Genomic DNA, 17,094 nt, shown 5'->3' with positions numbered 1-17,094 from the left:
GACTACTTGTAGCAGTGCTGCATGTAGTACCTGTGTCTGTTGGAGTGTTCAGAAGGTGCATGTGATAGTCACCCAGATTATCTGTTGCAGTGTTCAGAAGTCCATGTGATAGTCACCCAGATTGTCTGTTACAGTGTTCAGAAGGTGCATGTGATAGTCACTCAGATTGTCTGTTGCAGTGTTCAGAAGGTGCATGTGATAGTCACCCAGATTGTCTGTTACAGTGTTCAGAAGGTCCATGTGATAGTCACCCAGATTGTCTGTTGCAGTGTCCAGAAGGTGCATGTTATAGTCACCCAAATTGTCTGTTACAGTGTTCAGAAGGCCCATGTGATAGTCACCCAGATTGTCTGTTGCAGTGTTCAGAAGGTGCATGTGATAGTCATCCAGATTGTCTGTTGGAGTGTTCAGAAGGTGCATGTGATAGTCACCCAGATTGTCTGTTGCAGTGTTCAGAAGGTGCATGTGATAGTCACCCAGATTGTCTGTTGCAGTGTTCAGAAGGTGCATGTGATAGTCACCCAGATTGTCTGTTACAGTGTTCAGAAGGTCCATGTGATAGTCACCCAGATTGTCTGTTGCAGTGTCCAGAAGGTGCATGTTATAGTCACCCAAATTGTCTGTTACAGTGTTCAGAAGGCCCATGTGATAGTCACCCAGATTGTCTGTTGCAGTGTTCAGAAGGTGCATGTGATAGTCACCCAGATTGTCTGTTACAGTGTTCAGAAGGTGCATGTGATAGTCACCCAGATTGTCTGTTGCAGTGTTCAGAAGGTGCATGTGATAGTCACCCAGATTGTTTGTTGCAGTGTTCAGAAGGTGCATGTGATAGTCACCCAGATTGTCTGTTACAGTGTTCAGAAGGTCCATGTGATAGTCACCCAGATTGTCTGTTGCAGTGTCCAGAAGGTGCATGTTATAGTCACCCAGATTGTCTGTTGCAGTGTTCAGAAGGTGCATGTGATAGTCACCCAGATTGTCTGTTACAGTGTTCAGAAGGTCCATGAGATAGCCACCCAGATTGTCTTTTGCAGTGTTCAGAAGGTCCATGTGATAGTCACCCAGATTATCTGTTGCAGTGTTCAGATGATCCATGTGAAGTCATCCAGATTGTCTGTTGCAGTGTTCAGAAGGTGCATGTGATAGTCACCCAGATTGTCTGTTACAGTGTTCAGAAGGTCCATGTGATAGTCACCCAGATTGTCTGTTGCAGTGTTCAGAAGGTGCATGTGATAGTCACCCAGATTGTCTGTTGCAGTGTTCAGAAGGTCCATGTGATAGTCACCCAGATTGTCTGTTGCAGTGTTCAGAAGGTGCATGTGATAGTCACCCAGATTGTCTGTTGCAGTGTTCAGAAGGTGCACGTGATAGTCACCCAGATTGTCTGTTGCAGTGTTCAGAAGGTACATGTGATAGTCACCCAGATTCTGAAGACCAAGCAGCAGTTTGGAGAGGATCGGAGAAAAACAGGGGCCACCTTCAACGATGAGCAGATACATAAATATGAGAAGTGGGTAGAACACCACTGTAGTGCTTGGTTTCTATCTGTATGAGCCGCACTCTTGGAAAATGGGTCTTAATGTATGTGCGTAAAGTTAAGTCCCAGATTAGCCAGTGCAGTCTGCACACGCTAACCAGGGACAACACATTTTTGATTTTATGGTATTTTTTGTTTGAAGGAAGTCTCTTTTTAGCAAAAATCCTGTTTAGGTGGATAGTGTTGTTCATGATAAGCCTGAGCGGACTGCACATACACTTTATGCACATGCATTAGCCCCATTTGAACTTTGTTTAAACCTGTTTATTTAATCTAGATTGCATTTTAAGTACTTACTTCATATATAAAACGCTCTTGAGTCCATTTTCTGGGCCTAGAGCCAGTAGTTGTTGTCTTTGGGGGAGATCTAAAGAATGCTCTCACATTGGCGATAGAACCTTTAAAATTCCGGGTCCCTAGGCAGACACCATATCCATTACACCACGGCGACTGTGAACTTAGCCCTTGCACTTAGCCATGGGCATGGCTGCTATTCCAATGACAAAGTGTTGCAAGGCTTATTTAAGTCACTTTTGTAGCAAACTACAAATTTGGAATTCGCTTGATTAATTAAGTAATCTTTATTATACTCCTTTGGGCTTCTTAAATTGCTTTAATTGAGCCTTTCAATATTATAATTATTCTCTTCATAATAATTTTCCTTTTAGTTGGGTAGACATCACTCATGTCGTAATATGCTTATACCCAGTAATAATTGATGACAAATAACAATGTATGTAACTCTGGTGTGATTTGTTTATGTGTTATCCTACAGACACCGGTTGTTTGAAAACTGCATCAAGATTGAGTCCCTGTTCTCAGATCATTGTCAGACAAAGGCAAAGGAACAGTTCCAACAATTCCATGTTTGGTACAGGTAAACATTTATTTTAAATTTGTTTGTTAAATCATGTATAAATAATGATGAAGCTTTGAGAAAGTGGAACTCTAGCGAAAGATGGTTGATGAGACTATTGTAGAATTTGATTAACAAATAACAGTAACACATTACAAAATGAATATGTACTTAAAATTGTAAACATAAAACCATTTTATAGGATTGATTCTTTGTTGATCTGAGTGTGCACCTTTGTTGATCTAAGTGTGCACCTTTGTTGATCTAAGTGTGCACCTTTGTTGATCTGAGTGTGCACCTTTGTTGATCTGAGTGTGCACAATTGCTGATCTAAGTGTGCACCTTTGTTGATGTAAGTGTGAACCATTGTTGATCTAAGTGTGAACCATTGTTGATCTAATGGTGCACCATTGTTGATCTAAGTGTACACCATGGTTGATCTAAATGTGCACCATGGTTGAGCTAAATGTGCACTGTGGTTGATCTAAGTGTACACCTTTGTTGATTTAAGTGTGAACCATTGTTGATCTAATTGTGCACTATTATTGACATAAGTGTGCAGCATTGTTGATTTTTAATGTGTGCCATTGTTGATCTTAACTGGGACCATCATTGATTTCAGTGTGTAAGATTGTTTGTCACAATGTAGACTATTGCTATCTGTATGTTGTGCATTGTGTTGGTCTAAATGTTGACCACTGTTTTGGTTTCAGACAAAGCTGGGAGATACGCTACAAGAGTGAGCAGATAGAGAAGCTTCTGCTGAAGCTGGCAGAACTGCTGGAAAACTTTGTTAGAAGCCTAAGTCAGGTACTGATTGATCTATGTTCTTGGAAAACTGGATTCTATGCATATTATGCATTTGCGTAAAGAGCCGTCTCGACTAGCCTGTGCATTTCGCACAGGCTAATAAGGGATGACACTTTCCGCATTAACTGGATTTTTGTATTGAAGTGACTTGCTATCACGGAAAAATCTATAAAAGCGCAACATGTTGTCCACGGACTGGAAGGACACTTTACGCGCATGCATTAAGCCCAATTTTCCCTGAAAGCGTGTGTGCTTGATCTCCAAACATAAATGACTCACTGCAAGATTTAATTGTCAATATTGATAAATATTCAGGAATTTAGAACATAATGTTGGGGGAACATGTCTTCTGAAGATTTTTTTACTGTAAAGGATTGTCGTGTTATACTTTATTGTATATGGTTGTTGTTATAGCTCACATGGCGTATTCTCAGTTGTGTTTTTGTAGACCTTTGTGGCACAAAAAGATACTGAGAAATGGACAATATTTGTTATTTGGTGGTTGAATATTTATGGCAAGATCATCAGATAAAGCTTAATATCAGAATCAGTATTTTGCAATTTGTTTTTAGAGTTCTCAGCTGCAGATTCATGCTTATCTCTTTAAATCATATTAGTTTATGAATGTCTGTCATTTGGTAAACAATGTTCGTTTGTGAACAATCACATATCTTGTAAGTTATGGCTGAGCCCAATCAGTATCCATAGAACTGAGGAATTCAGACTACTTAAAGATTTGTTTTTTTCAGCCTATTTCACTCTAACAGAAGTCCAAGTCCAAAAGTGTTTATCTCATCCTCTTCAAACTTGATATGTTACATGATTTATTTATAATATATATACTAAATTTACAAACAGCTCCTAAAGTATCATTAATACTCAAAATCAACGCAAAATATTTCGTAAAATAAATTTAACCCATAAAAAAGCAGTTTTCCTTATAGCAATAGTCAAAATTTCAATGCTGGATTTTGTATGGTAACATAGATTTAATGAGATACAAAATGCTTGTTTTATTTTTTTGTGGCACAATATGTTCCGTTTAATTTCCCGCAACAATATCTATCCATGAGACACAGGAACACTAATATGGTACATGAAAATGTGTTGAATATATTGTCCCACAAAAAAGCAAAAAAGAGCATTTTGTATCTTGTTAAATCTATGTTACCAGACCAGATCTAGTGTTGAAATTGTGGGTATTGCTGCTATAAGGAACATTTTTTATGGGTTAACTTTATTTTTCGAAATATTGTACAAAATATTCGTAGATTTTAAGTGTTTATGGTTTTTTAAACATTGTTACATAATTTATTCACAAATAACGTTCTAATATCAGATGTGCCTGAAGTATAAGGGTGACTTCGAGCGCTGTATCACAAGAATAGAAGCCAGTCTGACTCGACAGGAGAGACACCAACATCCACCCAGTCCACTCATGCAGCGGTCCGTCTCAGAGATCATGATGGGATCAGCTGGCTCACGGGACGAACTCAAGAGGATGCGTAACATTTTGATCAGGAGCGTCTTACAAGGGTAAGTTGGTTTTATTTGAAAAGCTATTTCATTTAAGTTTCATCGCAACAAAAGCTTGAGGATTACTGAAGAATCAAATATTTGCGCTTGGCATTTAATTTTAGTGTATTTCAAACTCACACCACCGAATTTATTTATTACCATTACTATTAGTTGCAAAGTTGTGAGTTATCATCTCTGCAGTTTTCTTTACATTTAATTTGAAAACAGTATGAAAACATTAAAAATGTCAAAATAAGTATCCGAAATTCATTGACAGTAAATTAATCGCCTCCTGGGAGCAAAAAGGTACCATGTGACATTGAAATTAGAAGGTACATGGTACCTTTTTGCACCACTAGGGCAATATGGTGTAATCAACTGTTCTGTTTACTGAAGTGCAAGCGCGTTTTAAATTTACAGAACAAATGATTACTTAATAGTTATTTTATAATCATTTGTTTTGTTGTGGAAAATGTGGAAAATATATCGATCATACAACGTCGTGTCATCTTCATGGAAAGTGTTTTTTGTTTATGCTCTCCATATATATATATATATGCCTTTTTATGGGGAGCATATAGTTGCCAGTTTGGGGTTCCTTACTTAGTTCCGTTACACTTTTGTTACCGTTTCTCATAGTGCCTTCAATATTTTACCGATCTCTTACATATTTGGCATGTAGGTATCTTGCATGGACCTCTACCTTTTGATGATGTTTGAGGTCACAGGGGTCAAGGTCACTGAGGCTAATAATAGATTTTTCCGTCACAATTTTGTTACAGTTTCTCATAGCACCTTCAATATTTTTCCGATCTCTTACATATTTGGCATGTAGGCACCTTGCATGGACCTCTACCTTTTGATGATGTTTGAGGTCACTGGGGTCAAGGTCACCGAGGCTAAAAATAGATTTTTCTGTCACAATTTTGTTACAGTTTCTCATAGCACCTTCAATATTTTTCCGATCTCTTACCGGTACATATTTGGCATGTAGGTACCTTGCATGGACCTCTACCTTTTGATGAGGTCACTGGGGTCAAGGTCACCAAGGCTAATAATAGATTTTCTCAAGGTCACACTTTGGTTACAGTTTCTCATAGCGCCTTCAATATTCGATTTGTCTCTTATATATTTGGGATGTAGGTACCTTGCATGGACCTCTACCTTTTTGATGAGGTTTGAGGTCACTGGGGTCAAGGTCACTGAGGCTAATAATAGATTTTCTCAAGGTCACACTTTTTTCCACACAATTAAACCATATCTTGACAAAGCATCATTGGGGAGCATCCATCAGTTTTACTGATATCCTTGTTTTGTTCTTTGGCCTGTCAATATGTGGTTTAACCTACATAAGGTGTTTCTTATAAGCACAGTTAAGCTTCCTACAAAGCTTACATACATGCACTGATGCTAACACTTTCAACATACCGACATGACCTGACCTGTTTTTGGTCTTGACATTTACCTTCTTTTGGACTTTGATTAAACAAGGTGTTTTGTCTAACATGAATACCGCTTGCTAAAAAGCTTTGATACTTGCATGGATATCATCTATGAACACTCTAACCGCACCCACCTCACCTGACCTCGTTTTGATATAACATTGAGCTTATATGGACTAATAAAGAAGGTGCAAATTCTTGATTTACCCAAAATGACATGTTTTGTCCAAAATCAATAATGCTTTTAACACAGATTTGATACTTGTATGAACACTCTCAACATTCCCCACATTACCTGAGCTCATTTTGACATTTACTTCAAATTACTAGTTGACTAACATTGACCAATTAAGGGGTGTTGCTGCAGTTTTGCTGATTTTTTTTACTTCTAATAGATTTTGTCAAAAATTTATATTTAAGATATATATACAAATACTATATGAAAAATTAAATAAAAACAAAGGGTCACCGGCCTTGTTTTGATTTTATTGACCAATATATAACATGCACTTTTTCAATAAAACTGAAAAATCTCTAATTGCGTAAAAATAATTAAAAACCTATGAAATTGGCAACATGTAGATATTATATAAGTTAAGATACATCATATACCATTTAATTAAACCACCCACTACCAATAAAATGGAGTACACAAGTTAAATTTTAAGAAATTTATTTTGTATAATTTTTATGTTACCCAAAAAAAACATCATTTTTTAGCTCATCTCATTTTTGAATTTTTTTTTTGAGCTTTTGTCATCACCTTGGTGTTGGCATGTGCGTCGGCGTCTGTGTCCAATTAAGTTTTGTGTTTAGGTCCACTTTTCTCATGAAGTATCAAAGCTATTTCATTCAAACTTGATACACTTACTTACTATCATGAGGGGACTGAGCAGGCAAAGTTAGATAACTCTGGCGTGCATTTTGACAGAATTATGTGCCCTTTTTATACTTAGAAAATTGAAAATTTGGTTAAGTTTTGTGTTTAGGTCCACTTTTCTTATAAAGCATCAAAGCTATTGCATTCAAACTTGGTACACTTACTAACTATCATGAATGGACTGGGCAGGCAAAGTTAGATAACTCTGGCGTGCATTTTGACAGAATTATGGGCCCTTTTGATACTTAGAAAATTGAAAATTTGGTTAAGTTTTGTGTTTAGGTCCACTTTATTCCTAAAGTATCAAAGCTATTGCTTTCATACTTGCGACACTTACTATCATAAGGGTACTGTGCAGGCAAAGTTTTGTAACTCTGACTGGCATTTTGACAGAATTATGGCCCCTTAATACTTAGAAAATTGAAAATTTCGTTAAGTTTTGTGTTTTGGGCCGCTTTACTCTTAAAGTATCATAGCTATTGCTTTCAGACTTGGAACACTCACAAACTATCATAAGGGGACTGTACAGAACAAGTTGCATAAATCTGGTTGTCATTTTGATGGAATTATGGCCCTTTTTTGACTTAGAAACTTTGAATATATGGTTAAATTTTGTGTTTACATCCACTTTTCTTCTAAAGTATCAAGGCTATTGCTTTCAAACTTCAAATACTTTCATACTATCATGAGGGTACTGTACCTGGCAAGTTGAATTTTACCTTGACCTTTGAATGACCTTGACTCTCAAGGTCAAATAATTAAATTTTGCAAAAATTGCCATGACTTCGTTATTTATGATCAGATTTGATTGATACTTTGACAAAACAACTCTTACATGACACACTACAATAGACTTCACCCAAACCATCCCCCATGCCCCCCCCCCCCACCCCGAATCTCCCCCCCCCCAAAAAAAACCAATTTTTTTTTAATTTTTTTTTGAAAGATCATCTTATAAATGACCACACCCTCACACTATACCCACCCCCCAGACCCCACCCCCCACCCCCCCCAATTTTTTTTTTGAAACATGGTTAAAAAACAAAAATATTAATTTTTATTATTTTATTTTTGAAAGACCGTCCAACTATCCCACCCAAGAATCCCCCCCCACCCAAACAAAAATAAATTATTTTTATTTTGTTTTTGCATTTTTATTTCTTATTTTCGGAAGATAATGTAATAAATGACCACACCGCCACACTATACACCCCTTTCCATCTCACCCATCCATTTTTTTAGCTTTTTTTAGGTGAGCTTTTCTGACCGGTCTTTGTCCGTCCTTCCGACCGTCCGTCCGTCCGTCCTTCCGTCCGTACGTTAACATTTGCTCGTAAACACTCTAGAGGCCACATTTGTTGTCCCATCTTCATGAAACTTGGTCAGAAGCTTTGTCCCAATAAAATCTTGGCCGAGTTCGAAACTGGGTTGTGCCAGGTCAAAAACTTGGTCACTAGGTCAAAAAAAAGAAAAACCTGGTAAACACTGTAGAAGTCACATTTTATGTTCAATCTTCATGTAACTTTGTCAAAATGTTTGTCTTAATGATATCTTGATTGAGTTCAAAAGTGGTTCCGGTCTGTTGAAAAACATGGCCGCCAGTGGGCGGGGCAGTTTTCCTTATTTGGCTATAGAGAAACCTTGTAAACACTGTAGAAGTTACAATTTTTGCCCAATCATCATGAAAGTTGGTCAAAACATTGATTTAATTGATATCTCGGAAGAGTTCGAAAATGGTCCAGATCGGTGAAAAAACATGGACGCCAGTGGGCGGGGCATTTTTCTTTATATGTATATAGTGGCAGTTTTCCCTATTTGGCTATAGAGAAACCTTGTAAACACTCTAGAAGTCACAATATTTGCCCAATCATCATGAAAGTTGGTCAAAATATTGGTTTTATTGATACATTGGATGAGTTCGACAATGGTTCGGATCGGTGAAAAAACATGGCCGCCAGAGGGCGGGGCATTTTTCTCTATGTATATAGTGAAAACATGTTAACACTCTAGAAATCACATTTTTGGCCCAATTTTCATGAAATTTGGTCAAAACATTTGTTTCTTTGATACGAGAGTTGAGTTCAAAAATGGTTTTGGTCAAACCTTGTGATCGAACACTATGGAAATCACATTTTTATGCCCCCTTTCGAAGAAGAGGGGGTATATTGTTTTGCTCATGTCAGTCTGTCTGTCAACCAGATGGTTTCCGAATGATAAGTCAAGAACGCTTAGGCCTAGGATCATGAAACTTCATAGGTACATTGATCATGAATCACAGATGACCCCTATTGATTTTGAGGTCACTAGATCAAAGGTCAAGGTCAGAGTGACCCGAAACAGTAAAATGGTTTCCAGATGAAAGCTCAAGAACGCTTATGCCTAAGATCATGAAAGTTCATAGGTACATTAATCATGACTTGCAGATGACCCCTATTGATTTTCAGGTCACTAGGTCAAAGGTCAAGGTCAAGGTGACCCGAAATAGTAAAATGGTTTCCGTATGATAACTCAAGAACGCTTATGCTTAGGATCATGAAACTTCATAGGTACATTGATCATGACTTGCAGATGACCCCTATTGATTTTCAGGTCACTAGGTGAAAGGTCAAGGTCTTGGTGACTCAACTTAGAAAAATGGTTTCCGGATGATAACTCCAGAACGCTTACGCCTAGGATCATGAAACTTCATAGGTACATTGAGGTGACCCAAATTAGTAAAATTGTTTTACTCAAGAACGCATATGCCTAGGATGATGAAAACTTCAAAGGTACATTGATCATGACTCGCAGATGACCCCTATTGATTTTTAGGTCACTAGGTCAAAGGTCAAGGCCACGGTTTTTCAACTTAGAAAAATGGTTTCCAGATGATAACTTAAGAAGGCCTATGCCTAGGATCATGAAACTTCATAGGTACATTAATCATGACTTGCAGATGACCCGTATAGACTTTCAGGTCACTAGGTCAAGGTCACGGTTACTTGACACAGTAAAATGGTTTTTGGATGATAACTCAAGAAAGCTTACGCCTAGGAAAATGGTTCTGTTCAGTTCAATAACATGGCTGCCAGGGGGGGGGGCAGTTTACCTAATTTGGCTGTAGAGAAACCTTGTAAACACTCTAGAAGTCACCATTTTTGCCCAATCATCATGAAAGTTGGTTAAAACATTGGTTTTAAAGGGGCCTTTTCACAGATTTTGGCATTTTTTAACTTATTCATTAAATGCTTTATATTGATAAATGTAAACATTGGATCGTAAAAGCTCTAGTAAAAAATCAAGAATAAAATTTAAAAAAGGAAAAGAACATTGCCCGGAGCAGGTTTCGATCCAGTGACCCCTGGAGTCCTGCCAGAGTCCTGAAGTAAAAACGCTTTAGCCTACTGAGCTATTCCGCCGAGTACACATACTTGACGTATTTTATACCTTATAAAAGCAATCTTCGTAGTTTCACAAAATTTAACGACAAAAACAGAACTCTCCGAATTATTCAATCGTTTCGCGTTGCAACGCTTTATAATTTTTAGGTTTTAAAATCGTCAAAAGATGCATATAATGGCTATATTAGACCATGGTAAATGTTCAGTATTACTGTTTCCTCACAAATATCATAACTAAAACGAAAATGTGCGAATCTGAAACAACTTTTTTCAATTTTGTCAATTTACCAAAGCGTGAAAAGATCCCTTTAATAATATCTCGGATGAGTTCGAAAATGGTCCAGATCGGTTAAAAAACATTGCCGCCAGTGGGCGGGGCATTTTTCTGTATATGTATATAGTGAAAACATGCCCAATTTTCATGAAATTTGGTCAGAACATTTGTTTCCTTGATATGAGAGTTGAGTTAGAAAATGGTTCCAGTTAGTTCAATAACATGGCTGCCAGGGGGGGGGGGGGACAGTTTTCCTTATTTGGCTATAGAGAAACCTTGTAAACACTCTAGAAGTCACAATTTTTGCCCACTCATCATAAAAGTTGGTCAAAACATTGGTTTTATTGATATCTCGGACGAGTTCGAAAATGGTCCAGATCGGTGAAAAAACATGGCCGCCAGTGGGCGGGGCATTTTTCTGTATATGTATATATTAAAAACATGTGAACACTCTAGAAGTCACATTTTTGGCCCAATTTTCATGAAATTTGGCCCGAACATTTGTTTCCTTGATATGAGAGTTGAGTTCGAAAATGGTTCCGGTCAGTTGAATAACATGGCTGCCGGGGGCGGGGGGGGGGGGGGGGGCAGTTTTCCTTAATTGGCTATAGAGAAACCTTGTAAACACTGTAGAAGTTAGAAGTCACAATTTTTGCCCAATCATCATGAAAGTTGGTCAAAACATTGGTTTTATTGATATCTCGGACGAGTTCGAAAATAGTCCAGATCGGTGAAAAAACATGGCTGCCAGTGGGCGGGGCATTTTCTCTATATGTACATAGTGAAAACATGTGATGTGAACACTCTAGAAGTCACATTTTGGCCCAATTTTCATGAAATTTGGTCAGAAAATTTGTTTCTTTGATATGAGAGTTGAGTTTGAAAATGGTTCCGGTCAGTTGATTAACATGGCCGGCGGGGGGGGGGGGGGGGATTTTCTTATATTTATATAAAAGCTTGTGAACACTCTAGAAGTCACATTTTTTGCCCAATCATCATGAAACTTGGTGAAAAGATTGGTTTTATATATATATCACATAATTAATGCCATAATATTTGCCATTAGATTGTCCAAATTTTCATTATATTATACAAAATCCTTGTAAACACTCTAGAGGTCACAATTTTGTTTCAGATTTTATGAATCTTGGTCATAATATTTATTTTTGTAAGCAAAGATTTATGTTTGGTAAGGGGGGTCAACTCAAAATATAGGCCACCAGGTCAAATCTTACAAAAACAAAATCACTCCATATGCCAGAGTTTTGGTTCAATAATGATGAAACTTGACCAGGATGTTTGTCTGGACAATATCTAGGTCAAGTTTGATGTTTGGTAAAGATTGAATGAACTGACTCCTCTCAGGTGAGCAAGCTAGGGCCATCTTGGCCCTTTTGTTTGATTGAAGTATTGAGATAGTTCCCTTCACCTTTAAAAAGAAAAATAGATGAGCGGTCTGCACCTGCAAGGCAGTGCTCTTGTTTACTATTGTAACCACATAAATGGATTTTTTTTTTGCTCCACTGGCCAAAGGCCAGCGGGGCTTATGTCATGGTCCTGTGTCCGTCGTGTGTGCGTGCGTTAACTTTTTCTTTAAACATCTTCTTCTCCTAAACTACTGGTCCAAATCTGATGAAATTTCTCAGGAATGTTCCTGTGGTGAACCTCTTTCAAATTTGTTCAAATTATGCCCCTGGGGTCAAATTTGACCCTGCCCCGGGGGGTCAAAAAATTGAAAATTTGCTTATATAAGGCCTATTTTGTGCAAACTTTAAAAATCTTGTCCGTAACCATTGGGCCTAGGGCTACCAAATTTGCTATGTAATGACATCTTATAGTCCTCTACCAAGTTTGTTCAAATTATGCCCCTGGGGTTAAATTTGACCCTGCTCCGGGGGGTCAAAAAATTGAAAATTTGCTAATATAAGGCCTATTTTGTGAAAACTTAAAAAATCTTCTCGTCCATAACCATTGGGCCTAGGGCTACCAAATTTGCTATGTAGTGACATCTTATAGTCCTCTACCAAGTTTGTTCAAGTTATGCCCCTGGGGTCAAATTTGACCCTGCCCTGGGGGGTCAAAAAATCGAAAATTTGCTTATATAAGACCTATTTTGTGCAAACTTTAAAAATCTTCTTGTCCATAAACGTATGGCATAGGGGTACCAAATTTGGTATGTAATGACATCTTATAGTCCTGTACCAAGTTTGTTCAAATTAAGCCCCTGGGATCAAATTTGACCGTTCCCCAGGGGTCACAAAATTGAACATATGCTTATATTGGGCCCATATTGTGCAAACTATAAAAATCTTCTTGTCCATAACCATTGGGCCTATTTCTACCAAATTCGGTAGGTAGTGACATCTAATAGTTCTCTACTTAGTTTGTTCAAATTATGCCCCTAGGAACAAATTTGACCTTGCCCCAGGAGTCACAAAAATGAACATATGCTTAAATAAGGCCTATTTTGTGCAAACTTTAAAAATCTTCTTGTCCTTAATTATAGAGCCTAGGGCTACTAAATTTGGTATGTAGTGATATCTAATAGTCCTCTACCAAATTTGTTCAAATTATTCCCCTGGGCTCAAATTTGACCAGGCCCCGGGGGTCACAAAACTGAACATATGACGTTTACCAGTGGAGATTACTGCGGCCGTTTGGCTGTGACCAACAACAACATCAACATCTTGTAAACATGAGATAAAACCCTGTCATTTAGTGCCATTTTAGGTCAGATGGTGACTGCTTACAAAGGCATTGAAGTAAGAACATGTGTTATGAATGTTTTTCTTATAAACTGAAAAAAGTCGGGTTTTATTTAAATATGTCGAAAGTGACCATATATCCGGATGAAAATATTTTGGATGACATGTTAATTTCATGTCTTTTTTGTAGTGTTAAAACCAGTTTAATAATATATTATTGATTTTAAAAACACAACTTCCATGAACATGATATAATTATTTCAAGGAAAGTCAATATATGATACTGCACGGTAAACTCAAACTTTGTATCCAAGAGAAGGTGTTGAAATTTATGAAGTGCAATGTTCTTAACTATCGTATATGCTGCTTTTTAATAACTAATGATTCATTGTTCCATTTGTGAATCGTGACTGATCATGAATTGTTGAAATGATTGTCAATTGCTCAACAATCCATATATATTTCTGACCATTTTATAATTTTCTTAATATAAGTTATGAATTGATCTTAGAAGTCAAATGTATTACTTAATTAAATACATTTATAAATATAAAGAAATAATCTTTAGATTATCATAATATTCTCAGGCCTGTTGGTCTTAGGGATGTGTGGGTTGATGAGCAATTTCTCCTTTTATCACAATTATTTCTACCCTACCTGATCATTTCCTTCATATTCCATTTTAATTCAATTGACGTCTGCAACCTCTTTCAAATTGGGAAAGTCCAAAATGTGTTGTTTGGTAAAGGGTTAAGGCATTTTGATTCCTATGGGTCTTGTGAATCTGTTTCAAATCAAATGCGTAGATTTGATCTTCAGCATCTAAAAATATGTGAAATAGAAAGAACGACAATATCTTTTGGAGAGATAAATGTACCTACGTTATAAGCAAAGGACCTGTGCAACAATTCCGAGGCTTTTTTGTCTGTTTAGTTAACACGGTAGTAACTTTTTCCATATATAAAAATGCTCACCCTTCCAACTTTAAGCGCCCAGTGGGACAAGGGATAGAAAGAGAAAGTCACATGCTTGAGTACATTTCAACCCATGCGCATTACACGTTTTTTTCGCAAAGAAAAAACAGTGGAGCGATACAGGGCCATCATGGCCCTCTTGTTTCTGTCTAAAAGAATTCTGCGTAACTGCTCAAATATGTTCATCTACGTATTGTCATCATAAAACACAAATAAAACAAGGGACAAAATTGTCACAAAACCAGGTTTTCATTGTGAAAAAAAATCTGATAAAGGGAAATAACTCAAACTGAACTTTTGAAATGAACAAACAAAATTAACCTCCTTTGTAAGTTTGTTTTAAAATAAATCTATTTTTAGTCGTGGCGACCTTGACATTGGAGATATTGACGTGATTCTTTCGTGCGACACACCGTCCCATGATGGTGAACAAATGTGCCAAATGATTTTAAAATCTCATAATGAATGACATAGTTATAGCCGAGAAAAGCTCATTTATGGCTATTTTTTACCTTTGAACTCAAAGTGTGACCTTGACCTTGGAGATATTGATTCGCGCGACACACCGTCTAATGATGGTTAACAAATGTGCCAAATGATTTTAAAATCTCACAATGAAGGACAAAGTTATGGCCCGGACAAGCTTGTTCCGCCAGCCCGCCAGCCAGCCAGCCAGCCCGCCCGCATTCGCCAATCTAATAACCAGTTTTTTCCTTCGGAAAACCTGGTTAAAAAGGGGGTCACTGCATTTTTAACAGAGATTTTGTGTTTGAACTATCCCTACCGTCTACGTTAAATTTCATAAAATACAGCAATTAGGCAAAACCCAAATACCGGTACATAGATTGTTAGAAATATGCATAAACATAAGAAATTGTTTACAATCTTTACTGGGATCACAACAGATTACCAAAAGGCATTAATAAAAAACAATATTTAATCACAACCATAATACCATACAGTATCAAACTCGACCTTAAACATTAATAACTTGCATGTACTTTTTCACAGATTTCGACATGTTTTGAAGTTTGTGATTAAATGCTTTAAATAGATAAATGTAAACAACAGGACTAAAGAGCTCTAGTATAAAACAACAATGAAATTCAAGAAAGAAAAAAAAGTATAAAAAAAGTTAACCCCAGCTGGGATCGAACCACTGACAATTGTATTATGAACCAATTCGATCATTTCTGATGATACTGATAACAAAAATATTGAGTTGTGATAATAGCATCAATGGTGTTTCTATAAATATTGCCTTGGTTAAATAAACTGCCGCAACACCCCTTTACATCAATACTTTTTGTAAAAGCTTTGATACATCCCTTTACCACTCTGTATACTCACCTTATATACCTGACCTTATTCTGACATTGACCTAAGTTTGGACTAAGAATTCAAATGGGCAAATGAAACAGTTCTGACTAGGCTTCCACAAGGGGCATCAGCATTTATTGAATGCAGCTACTTGTCATTGTAAAAAAGTATAGCCCATATAACATGTAGTGAGTAGAGTACAGTTTGTTTCTACAAGTTTACTGATGGGGAAAAGAAATGGCCAATTAAAAGCCTTATCTAGAATTGAGCGATACACATGTTTATTGCAATAGGCAATAGGTTCAGAAAGGGTACTTCAATTCTATGCGTTAAAACATGTAGAAAGTATTATCAATATGATTTTTCCAAAATTAACATTGCACAAATTTAAGAATTGGTGAATTAGTCCACAGTTGAACCTTCACGAAATGTATTATTAGTGATTTCAAGTGTTTTTCACATTATTGAGACAGTCCATTTTCTGAGTGGAGCCAGTACTGGTGAATATGAGGGAGATTTTAAGAACACTCTACCTGTACATGTAGGTTTGCATGAAAGTGTGTTGCATTTGTAATTTGAACTTAAACATCACCAAGTTATTGTTTCTGCCATATTCAATTATTCAGTTGTAATTGATTTTGATTGCCATAAAAGCCTTACATGCTGATTTTAAACAACACAGTTCGTATGCCCTTTGCATGTACACATAATGTGAAGGATTAATTTATGTAATTTTTATGCCCCCGGATCGAAAGATCGGGGGTAAATGGTTTTTGGCCTGTCTGTCTGTCTGTCTGTCATTCATTCATTGTGTGTGTCACAAAACTTTAACCATGGTTAAAGTTTTGCAATGACTTTTGCATTATTGAAGATAGCAACTTGATATTTGGCATGCATGTGTATCTCATAGAGCTGCACATTTTGAGTGGTGAAAGGTCAAGGTCATCTTTCAAGGTCAAAGGTCAAATATATGGCTTCTAAGCGGCGCAATATGGGGCATTGTGTTCCTGACGAACACATCTCTTGTTTTGAAATGCTCTACAGGTCCGATCCTTATGATTAGATTGAAAGAACACGTTTTTGACACAGTATGTTGTGTGATGTTGCTTCTGCAAGTTGCATGACAACCATAATGCATAGAGAGGCATACTATGTTGTGTGTTGTAGTGTGATTGGTTGCTTGCAGGTAACATGACATCTATAATGCATAGCAAGGCACACTATGTTGTGTGTTGTAGTGTGATTGGTTGCTTGCAGGTAACATGACATCTATAATGCATAGCAAGGCACACTATGTTGTGTGTTGTAGTGTGATTGGTTGCTTGCAGGTAACATGACATCTATAATGCATAGCAAGGCATACTATGTTGTGTGTTGTAGTGTGATTGGTTGCTTGCA

At 37.1% G+C, this 17,094-nt stretch overlaps 1 protein-coding gene across 4 annotated transcripts in view; it reads left to right on the top strand.

Moving 5' to 3' along the window:
- LOC127881619 (serine/threonine-protein kinase TBK1-like) overlaps positions 1-17,094 on the top strand; it is a 46,896-nt gene that overhangs the window by 24,897 nt on the left and 4,905 nt on the right. For 3 of the 4 annotated variants that reach the window (XM_052429669.1, XM_052429668.1, XM_052429667.1), the window contains exons 14-17: positions 1,349-1,510; positions 2,313-2,414; positions 3,107-3,203; positions 4,543-4,739. In XM_052429669.1, the coding sequence (XP_052285629.1) occupies positions 1,349-1,510; positions 2,313-2,414; positions 3,107-3,203; positions 4,543-4,739 (558 nt within the window). The remainder of the gene's footprint in view (positions 1-1,348; positions 1,511-2,312; positions 2,415-3,106; positions 3,204-4,542; positions 4,740-17,094) is intronic. The other variant, XM_052429670.1, reaches the window with a different exon arrangement.

This window comes from Dreissena polymorpha, chromosome 5 (assembly GCF_020536995.1).
Source record: "Dreissena polymorpha isolate Duluth1 chromosome 5, UMN_Dpol_1.0, whole genome shotgun sequence".
NCBI classification, from domain to species: domain Eukaryota; kingdom Metazoa; phylum Mollusca; class Bivalvia; order Myida; family Dreissenidae; genus Dreissena; species Dreissena polymorpha.
The sequence above is the reverse complement of the archived record's forward strand: the minus strand, read 5'-3'. Positions and strand labels throughout refer to the sequence as shown.